This window comes from Gouania willdenowi, chromosome 20 (genome assembly GCF_900634775.1).
Source record: "Gouania willdenowi chromosome 20, fGouWil2.1, whole genome shotgun sequence".
In the NCBI taxonomy this organism is placed as follows: domain Eukaryota; kingdom Metazoa; phylum Chordata; class Actinopteri; order Blenniiformes; family Gobiesocidae; genus Gouania; species Gouania willdenowi.
This window is the reverse complement of record NC_041063.1, coordinates 6,321,806-6,332,524: the sequence shown is the minus strand read 5'-3', so window position 1 is coordinate 6,332,524 and position 10,719 is coordinate 6,321,806. Positions and strand designations below refer to the sequence as shown.

The window sequence follows — 10,719 nt, the reverse complement described above, 5'->3', positions numbered from 1 at the left end:
ATTTCACACTGGACCTCAAGCAGCTTCGGTTCTGTTCCTCACCCGTCTTCCTCCAAACCCTTGGACCATCATAACAATCTGATCGCTAGAGCGAACATGGGCTCATCCGTAAACGGTCACATTTTCTGGTTCAATAAACGGGAAGACATTCAAATTCTGATGTAGCTGGTTATGATTTACAGTCCACATAAACAGTACTGAATCATAACATAACCTAAACACTAGAGCAGACATGGGCTCGTCTGTGAATGGTCACATTTACAGACCTTGGAGTCGCTCTTAAGTTACCAATAAACGAAAAGAGATTTGTCACCTTTATAATAAGTGCTGACTAGGTCCAAGGCCATGGCAGGCTGACTTGATAAGACTGTATCATGTTTTTCTGCAGTCAGTGTCTTCTCCTCCTTCTTCTCTCTCTGCTCTGTTTCAGGTGTCTTGAAGCTGATGATGGCAGTTCCTGATCTGTGGTTCACGGCTCAACTAGTCTGAGACACTCTGATGTTCTATCTCTCTATCTTGTTCTTTAGGTCCTTTTGTCCACTAACCCCAACCAGTCGACGCAGATGGCTGCCACCTCTGAATCTGGTTCTAACGGAGATTTCTTCCTGTTAAAAGGGAGTTGTTTCTTCCCACTGTCGCTAAATACTTGTTCATGTGGATCTTGTTGGGTTTTCTCTTTCTTATAATGAATATATATATTTTGATAAGCGCATTGAAATGACTGTTGTAAATTGTGCTATACAAATACATTTTAATTGAATTGAATAAAATGCAGTATTAAAATATTTAAGGTGGCGCACTTGTCACTTTGTCACTAATCGTGGCTACTTCGTATTTGTAACACACTTGATCATGATCAAAAACTAATTGTAGAAAAAAAAATGTCTTTGGAGTCGCTAATATTAAAATGAGGTCATGACCCAAAAAAGGTTGGAAACTTTTGAGTTAATGTGAAAAAGAAGAAAGCAAAAGAAGGCGGGTCTGGGCCATGATGTCATTATTTTTAGGTCTGTTTAGAAATCACGGAACATGGAGTTTTCCTAACACTTGTAAATGTCATTGAAATCTGTGAAAATGATAAAGCACGCTTTTAATTCATTCATTGATAAACAATGCAACAGGTTGATTTGGTCAGATTATTGATCAGATTACTGTCGGGTGATGATCAGACAAAGCTAAAATATCTCTTTTTCTCCCTCATATTAACGCCAGATTAACATTTGTTTGTGTGGAAAGCCTCATTTTATTAACTTCTTAGATTCATCATCATCATCATGTTTCACTTGTTATTTACGCTTGTAGTGGGTCAAACTGTGGCTTTACGTTATACAGTGTTAAAATAGTTTAATCAGTCTGACGTCTGTCAGGATTTCATTGTAACGAGCTGCATCAGCTGTTGTGCACACCGCTGCACAGCTGATCAGCTCCACCACGCTGCTCTCACTCTCTTCTAGGACAAGGAGTGGACAGCACGGATAAAATATAATGAAATGTACCACATTTTTTCCCAGTTAGAACTGGTAAATGTGAACATATTAGAAATGCTCATGGTCAATCCATTGGCGTGCTTGTGTGACTCCTCCCACCCCCGTGACAGTGTGACAGTGTCACTTTGGATAGATTATTTCTGGGAGTCTCTTCTGCAATATTTTTTTTTTTTTTTTTTTTTTTTTTTTTTTTTTTTTTTTTTTTTTTTTTTACCTTGTCTGCACATGCTTTCGAAGGTTAACACTACAAGAAGTGCAATCTTTTGACAGCAATGCATATTTTATTATTGCAATTAAATAAATTTATTTATTTCATTGCATAATTGTGACCGTCACCAGCCCTCCCTAGGGAAGGGTAAGAAATACTTTATTAAAGGGAGGATGTAAAAAAGAGAGGGCAGTGTTACACCAAGGTGAGGGGTTGGAGGGGGGTGGGGAAGTTAGCAGGGAAGAGGGATACAAGATAGGATATGGAATGGGTGAGGAATAGTTTTAAGTGATGCGATGTGAAATTGTGGTTGTGTATATTGTGTTTATTGTTGTGTTGTCAAGCCAGTTTGGTGACCAGTGTGTGGTTTAGGAATAATGGTGGTGGCTGTGAACAGAGGAAGAGGTGAGTGGAAATTCCATAAAACAGGTATTTGGGAACAACGTGTCTAAGGTTGAGCCCAGTATGAGTGTTATCCCACAGCCCAAGGCCAGTGCATCCATGAGAAATGTATTTCCAAGTACCGCCACTGCAAAACCCAAGAGCCGCCCCCGGGCCCGAAGAAGCAGTCAGGCCAGCAGCAAGAGCAGGCAGCCTAAGGGCCCCCAGCGACCACCCCACGGCCAAGCAGTCCCCCGAACGCCCCCAAGATCCCAAGCCGAGAGGCAGCCATCGCCCCCCCATACACACCCGAGAAAGCCCCAAGGAGCCAAGGACCCAGCGCACCACGCCACCGATCCCACCCCCAACCCCCAGACCCCCCACCCCATCGACCCCCCCACCCCCCCACCCCACCCCCGCGCCTAACCCCCCGAGGGGAGGGCCCAGAGAACTCCCTGCCCGAGGCCCCAGCGGAGGAGCCGAAGCCCACACCCAGCAGACGACCAGAACCGCGCCAAACAGGCAGCCAGTGGGCACCCGCCGGCGAGCCCAGAGCCAGCAGGGGCCCGACCCCAGGCCAGAAGGACCCGGAACGGATGCAGCACCAGGAGCAGCCCGCCCAGGGAGGACGACCACACCCCAAGCCGCATAAGGCACCAGGGGGCCGCTGGGAGTCTCCCCGCCGGCCCCCAGGCACCCCAACCTAGCCCCCCACGGCGCCCCAGATCACCCTTCACTGATGCCGCCCGCGCCACGAGCTTCAGTTCTTTTTTTTTTTTTAAAGCCAGGGCCCCCTCCAAGGGCCAAGCCAGACCGCCCCGCCGGGATGTGGCCCCCTATTCCGGCCCCCGACACCCTACCTCACGGGGCACTGCCCAAGCAGGGGCCGTACCAGTAGGTACGCAAGGGCGCGGCACGCGCCACCCGCCCCGAAAGACCCCCGCCAGGACCGGCCCGGCCAGCAGGCCAAGCACCCCGGGCCCCAGGAGCACCCCCCGGGACCAGGACCCCCCAAGGGCAAGCCCCCGGGCCAAGCCCCCCGGGACGCATCCCCCACCCCCGCCCGGGACCCGGCCACGGCCCAGCAGGACCGCACAGCCCCGGACAGCCCACGGCCAGCAGCCCAGGGCCCGCCGCCCCCCGGACAGCGCCAGCCACGGAGCAGCGCCCCCCGCCGGCCCGCGAGCAACCGGCGATCCCCACCGCGGGGACGGAGGCACCCCAACGGCACACATCAAGTGCGGGACAGCAGCCCCCAGCCAAAGATGCCCCGGACCCACCCACCAGTCCGCAAACGGCAGGATAGACCCACCAGGCGGCCGACAGCAACCTCCACCACCGGAACAGCTAGCGCCGCCCCCCCAGTAAACAGCATCACCCCGAGGCGCCAAGCAACCCCGCCCCAACCCCGGCGAGGACACCAGCACCCCCCCAGCACACCCACCCCCCAAACCGGCGAGGCAGGCCGCCCCGGGCCCGCACACCGCGGGGCCCGCCCCCAAGGCCACCAGGAGACAAAGCAAGCACCAAGCCACACCCAAGGGGGAGAGGCACCCCCGCGCCCCACCCGGCCGACACAGCCCGGAAAGACCCCGCAAGGAGAGACCCCGGCAAAGCCCCCCCGAGACCCACCGCCACGCCCGACCGCACCATCTTGATGTGCTTTTGCTCTATGCAGTGGCCCAGCCACCAACAGAGGGGCCAGGCCCCCACCGGAGAGGCCCAAATATGTGTACCAACCCACCACCCTGTTATGGTGCCTCTCCATTCCCCAATGGAGAGGCACTTCCCGATCCCCTGTGTGAATGTGTGTGTTTGGTGAATGTATGGGGTGTAATTAAAAGAAGGGGGATGGAGGGGAGCGGTGCTCCCCCTCCAGCCTCTGTGGATTTATGTGTATGTGGTGTAATAGGCCGGAGGGTGTAAAAGATGATACACCCTCCGGGGGGTGACATGTTGAGATGCGATTAAAATTGGAGGGATTAGTAGGGCAACTAGAGGTGGGAGGGCCGCCCCCACGCCACTACATAGTAACACAGGTGGCGGCCCCCTCCACCCCCAGCCCCACCATCCAGCCCCCCAAGGGTTGGGTATTGGTGTGTGGTGCATTTTGTGAGTGAGCCAGACCAGCTGGGAGTGGGGTGAAGTGAACATGTAGGAGGCCTGTCCAGTGTGAGCCGGGCCTCTCTTCTGCAATATTATGAGTGCGTGTGGCTTCAATTATAACTAAGTCCAAACTTCTAGTGCAAAATAATGTTTCACCTTATCGGTGCGCTGCACTAAGTCCAGGGTTAGAGGAACGTAAGAGGAAAAGGACTTACGCAAACAGGAGAATACACGCAGGGCTAGATTTGAATGGGAACGCCAACATTTCAGGGCCGCTCCAGTGCGTAACTTGGATAGAGACGAGCAGTGACTGACTTAAATACAGGGGGAGAATAGCCAAAAAGGGAAGTCCGCAAAGTAGAGACAAGTTAGTTAATTTCAGTGGTTTAATGCTTTTAAGTCTAAAGTATGTAATGAAGAAGAAAATCAATGACACAAACTTCCAAAAATGCAACTTCATTTTATTTTATTCATGATTTTAGAGAAACAACTCGAATGTTCCATTAATCACAAACATGTAATAAAAACTTAACATAAAGTTGTCTTTAAGCAAAAAATGAGCATAGCAGCAGATTATCAGGTGTGTATTGCACTCACTATGTCTAAAAAAGGCAAATGTTATACAACCAGATTTGGCCTCTGCAGCATAAAAACATGCTGCCAAACTTTCTGCATATTTCATCATTTCAACTTTTCCTAAAATGCTAAACACCTTCTTTTTTTTTCATGCAGCAAGGCTTTAAAAGGTGAGCGGAGAGCATAAAATATAGCAGGCACATGAACACTTGACATGGTTTAAAAGACATTGTTACACCAGGTGCAACACCGCAGCGTGTCAGAGTCATTTAAAGTGTTGCTTCCTTCAGAGACGGTTTGTATTCTGGCCTCCTTTTGCTCTGAGATGCAGAAACATGAGAGTGGGGGGGGGTTGGGGGGGGGGGGGGGGTAGAAAAATAAAAAGTCCTCCTGTCACTCTGTCACTGCAGAAAGCACAAAGTTCCAGATTATGGCAAGACAACAGAAAAATCTCCTCCAAAGGGAACGTCTCACTTCCCCAATGGTTTGATGGGGGGAGTATTTATATTTATATATTGTTGAGCTCCGGCTGCTTTAGGATGCAGTACGATAGTGTCATCCTCCCTCGACTGCTGCTTGGCAAAATTCACAAACACCTGGAAGTGGAAAAACAGGCGGAAAGAATAATTGTTAACACATACAGCACAGATATATAAATATGTTAAGGTTTCATTTATTCAGGAAGTTTACTTCTGACATGTTTTGTCATTCAGTGTATTTTTGTTGTTGTTGTTTGTGTTTTTGAAGAAATTCTGTGTATTCATTGAGTAATTTTGTGTATTTTTGTAGTTTTGTCTATTTTTCTATACATTCTCTGTATTTGTTGTTGTGTTTTTTCATTTCATTTTTTATTTTCTGTCATTTTGCATGTTCATTTGTGCTTTTTTGATTTGGAAATTTTTCTGTCATTTTGTGTAATTTTGTTGTGTTATGTGTTCAGAGCCATTTTGTGTATTATTACTCAGTACTTTTGTGTATGATTTGAGTCATTTTGTGTATTTTTGCTGTTTCACATATTTGTCATTGTAAAATGTTTCTATCATTCTCTGTAATTTTGTTGTGTTGTGTTTTTGGAGGCATTTTTGTGTATTTTTATACAACCATTTTGTGTATTTCTTTTGGTCATTTGTGTATGTTTTTTCAGTTATTCTCTGTATTTTTGTTGTTCTATGATTTTAGAGTCATTTTTATTGTCGTTTCTTGTGTATTTTTGAAGTACTTTTGTGTATTCTTACAGTCATTTTGCGTACTTTTGCCGTAATGCATATTTTCTATACTGTTTTACATTTTCTGTTGTCATTTTGTACATTTTTCTCTCACATCTGTATTTTTTGTTGTTTTTGTGTTTTTAGAGTGATTTTTCTGCATTTTTTGAGCCATTTTATGTATTTCAGCTGTTTTCTGAGCGTTTCAGTTATTTTTGTGCATTCAAAATCAATTTCAAAGTCAATTTCTAAATAAATAAATCCTTAACATATTATTCAAAAAAGAAGAAACATACATTTTCTGGAATTAGCTGAGTAATAAAAACTAAATCAGATCAGAATGAAAAGCTGTGAAACGTGTTCAATCCTCATTAAAGAGTCATTGGCCACATTTACATGAGAGCTTTAATTCCCCATAAAAGTTAAATCATCTTTAAACTGACCTTGTAAACACTTAATTCCGAATGAAACTGGCCATTCTGAATCAAACTTAAAGAAGCGGTATCATGCTAATTTTCACTCATCTCCATCTGTTCTAAGAACCCCAAAAACATAGTGTTTGAGGATTATTTTCCCAAACTCGCCTGTTTTCCAGAGTTTTAGCCTCTGAAATGTGACTTTTTGAGCAGTTCTAAAAAACGGGCTGTTTTGGGGCGTACTTATCCATATTCATGAGTGGGCGTGTCTATAGATGCAGACTTCATACCTCGCTCTTGCAAGGGAGATCAGTGATCACCATAGCGATTTTCTTTATGCTATCCACACACTTTTTTATTGTTTTCAGCCAAAAAAACCTGTACATTACAGTAAAATACATGGCTATTTAAGCAGCTATTGTGATTGTGAGTCCATCTCAGCACTTCAGGCTGTGTGTTTATCACAGCAGCGGAGTCATTCAGCTGTTTCAAACACTCACCAGAGTGATAAGCTGCTAAGTCACTTTCTTCTCCTCCTCGTCTGTATTAACTACAGGAATAGTGCATTTAAGGTAATAATCATTTGGGTTAAATGCAGAGAACACATGTAACTTCACATATATGATAACAAAGTATAATGTATATTCTATATTAAACCACAGTGTTTGTTTTAGCTGTGAAGTAGTTTGAGAGGGAAGAGCTCACATTCTTATAGGGTAGGAGGAGCCAGGACATTTTACAAAATGTGGAATAACAAGGGAGAGAAGAAACAGAACTTTTTCAACTTTGACCCTCTGAATGAGGCTAAAGGGACGTATATCACTGTAGCAAAACTAATATAAAGTGAATTTTTCATAATACTGCCCCTTTAAATCCGAATGAAGTGGCTGGTTTATTCTGATTTTAATTCAGAATTGAATAATTCCTCGATCTTGAGAACGTTCAATTCTGCTTTAAGTTAATTCCGGTCATTCTGAGCATGCTCGTCCTGTCGCAATGACGCGCTGGTGACGACATAATCCAAGATGGCCACCCAAAGAAAGCGTTGGACTGTAGCCAAGACTATTTATTTAATATGAGCCTTAGAATATACAGTATAGATATAGTGACTAACTCTGATTGGTACGTCTTATATCTCCTTCTACTCCTAGCCGATGAAAGTGAAAAGTATGTTACTGTAAAGCTGCTGCTTCAAACCTACAATCAAAATAAAAGTTCTATGTTGTAGCTGAAAAAAACATGTTTGTTGTGTGTTTTTTCCGGTAGATGGGATACATAACATTAACTTCCTGTCCAATCAGAACCCTTCCCAAACTCCAGACCTAAAGCGGAATAAACATGTCTTCCATGTAAACCTCAAATCAGAATGACTATTTCCATGTAAACACAAGCAGAATACTTTAATTCCAAATTCAAAAACATCATGTAACCTTGGCCAATGCCAATGAGTGTTGTCATGGGTTCACCTGGTCCAGAGTGGTCTGTGACACTGAGTAGTCTTCGATGTTCAGATGGTCTTTGTTGGCCAGGACAGTTTGAAAGATGCGGGCCAGGGATGAGGAGCAGACCTTATACTGTAGAGTGTTGTAGTGTCTCTCTCTCTGGATACATCCAGGGAACGTTTTCTCCATGAATACCTGGGCCGGGTTCAGGTCTGGGCTGGAGCCAGCTTTACCAGCCTTCACCTTCATGGTTACAACATAACCATCACCAAACCTGGTAGAGACACCAAGTACACATTAAACAGTCCAATATTTACCAAACTGATTAACAACCGTGAGGTAAAAGAAATGTCCGACTTGTATTTGAGATGTTGAATGGTTCCCAGACACTGAAATGAGCCGTTGACCATGATGGCGAGACGGGTACACAGAGCCTCACATTCCTCCATACTGTGAAGAGGAAACAAGTCCATTAAAGCCTCATGTCTGACACGCTCAGACATGGAAACACACACACATGCTTCCACCTGTGGGAGGTGAGAACCACAGCGCGTCGCTCCTGAATCACACCCATGATGGAGTTCCAGAGGAAGCGTCTGGACAGAGGGTCCATCCCTGTGGTGGGCTCATCCTGAGGAAGAAACAGAAGAAAAAAAACATGTCTGCCACTATTCTATTGGTCTGATTGTTTATAGGATGTTTGATGTTTGAATGAAGCAAACAACAAACAGATTCATGATTGGCATGTCACACTACAATATATCCCGATACTAAACAATACGATATACATCGCGATTCATCGCAATATCTATAATTACACATTTAAAAAAGGAATGAAATACAATTTATTGAATTTTTTCTAAATTTGTGAGAATAAGTAAATGGTAATTAACTGTAATTTAACTATCAATATCAAAAACAAGTGGTATGTTTATCAAAGTGTCAAATTACATTTTTCAAAAACGTTTAACTTTTGCTTCTACAACAGATTCTGATTTTGTTAAGTTCTTAAATACAAAAAACTAACCACATACATCTATCAAAGTGCCCAGTATGTTTTATGAAAATGAAAATTAAAAAAATCAACTTCCAGCTAAAATGCATTGAGGAGTGACATAGTTTAACAAGGTCTGATGGTGCGTTCACTGACACCTAGTGGCCGGGATTTTACGTGCAATAAAATGTGTTTCTGTTTTTTTTTTGTTGAAAACCATTATTAAAAAATCAATTACACTTTTTTTAGAATCAATACGATATTGCGATATATCGCAGAATCAATTTTTTCTTAAACCCTTAAAAGCAAGGAAGATAAAAGTCAACTACATCAAAGCTTTACTTTTTGGAGTTTTGGAGGAAGTTTGACATTGAGGTTTAATACTGCAGGGGACGATCATGAACATTTTGATAACACAGATAGACATATATAATGTAGGCCTCATAAATCAATAAACAAAGGTATTTTTCTGGAAAAACATGAGAATTTATTCACAAACAAGAGCACTCAGAGCCAAATCTCCACTTTGTCAGGTATTGGCAAGCATATAGAGTATGGGAACGTTTAAAAACAACGTTTGACCCCCTGAGGACTGCAATAGTATGGGTGCGCCAGAACCAAAATTTTTATTTTTGCTCATTCTGATGACATTTGTTGAAGTATCTTCAAATATTTTCTATCCCTAGAATATTTACAACCTAATCTCAAAGGTTAGACAGTAGTTAAAGGTGTCAAGATTGCGTTATAAATAAGAAAAGACAAAAATCTGAAATGTTTATTACATTATATTAAGTAAATATAGTATAATTAGTAGTTAATAAACACTCAAAACCCACTGATCCAAAAGATTTCTAAATCTGAAAAACCAAACAGGACATTTCTGAACACTAGTAATTTGACCAACTTACCGATTTTAATTTTTAAGATATGATAATTTGTATGAGTGCAGAGGCATTTTTCTACTTTGATTACTATTGCTGAACCAAAACAATGTGAATATAGAACCCGAACACAATGTTTCTGATCCTTTCAGATCCTTTTAACGCATGCGTGTAGACTACGTCACTTCCTTCACTTGTAATCTTCACGACAGAGCTGCTGGGACAGGATTTTGGAATGTGAGACGTTTGTTAAATATTTCAATAGTACACATGACTGTTTTGTGGTGTTTTTAATTAATTAATAAAAAAAAACAAGAAAAATCACCAAAAGACGATATGTACAAAAAACGGGTAAAAACAACATTGACAATCAAAACCCAAACAGAAAATAAAGTAAAAACCAAAATAAATCCAAATTCACTCAAAACATACATTTCCAAAAATTTGGGAAATGTTGGCAATGGGTTTCAACCTTTTAAATCGTACACAAACTGCTGTAAAATAGGCCGACTGGATGTAGACGCGTTTCGCGGATTCGTTGAAAGAATCTGAAAGAATCAGGCCGTGAAAAGATCGGACACTGACAGTCACACCCACTTTCTTACAAAAAAGTAAGGAAGTGGGTGTGGCTTATTGCCAGGCTACTACAGTAATAAAGTAGTCTGACATTCTCAAACTGGGACTATCTTCACTAAGTTGCTGATTGCTCTCACTGTAAAACTGATTTTATCACAGATACTAACCCAACCTGTCTGATAACTACAGTATGATGTCTAAACACTTCATCTACGTCCATGTGGAGCTCACCAGCAGCACCAGAGCAGGACATCCTATCATAGAGATGGCTGTGGACAGTTTCCTCTTGTTTCCTCCACTGTAGGTGTGAGCACTTTGATCTGCGTACTCTGTGAGGCCCAGTTTCAGACACGCCCACTCTGCCACCTGGGGTAAAGACACAAACTACAGTTTAAAACCAGTGAGATACCAGAGGAGCGTTTCTGGTTCCTCTACCAGCAGACGTTC

The 10,719-nt window shown here is 43.3% G+C and overlaps 1 protein-coding gene across 1 annotated transcript in view; it reads right to left on the bottom strand.

The window, feature by feature from the left end:
- Window positions 1–5,119: 5,119 nt before the first annotated feature.
- Window positions 5,120–10,719, bottom strand: part of LOC114454579 (retinal-specific ATP-binding cassette transporter-like) — a 93,924-nt gene continuing 88,324 nt past the window's right edge. Inside the window, 5 exon segments of the mRNA XM_028435134.1 lie at window positions 5,120–5,354; window positions 7,846–8,095; window positions 8,179–8,271; window positions 8,349–8,452; window positions 10,504–10,638. Of these exon segments, the coding sequence (XP_028290935.1) occupies window positions 5,229–5,354; window positions 7,846–8,095; window positions 8,179–8,271; window positions 8,349–8,452; window positions 10,504–10,638 (708 nt within the window). The 3' untranslated portion in view covers window positions 5,120–5,228.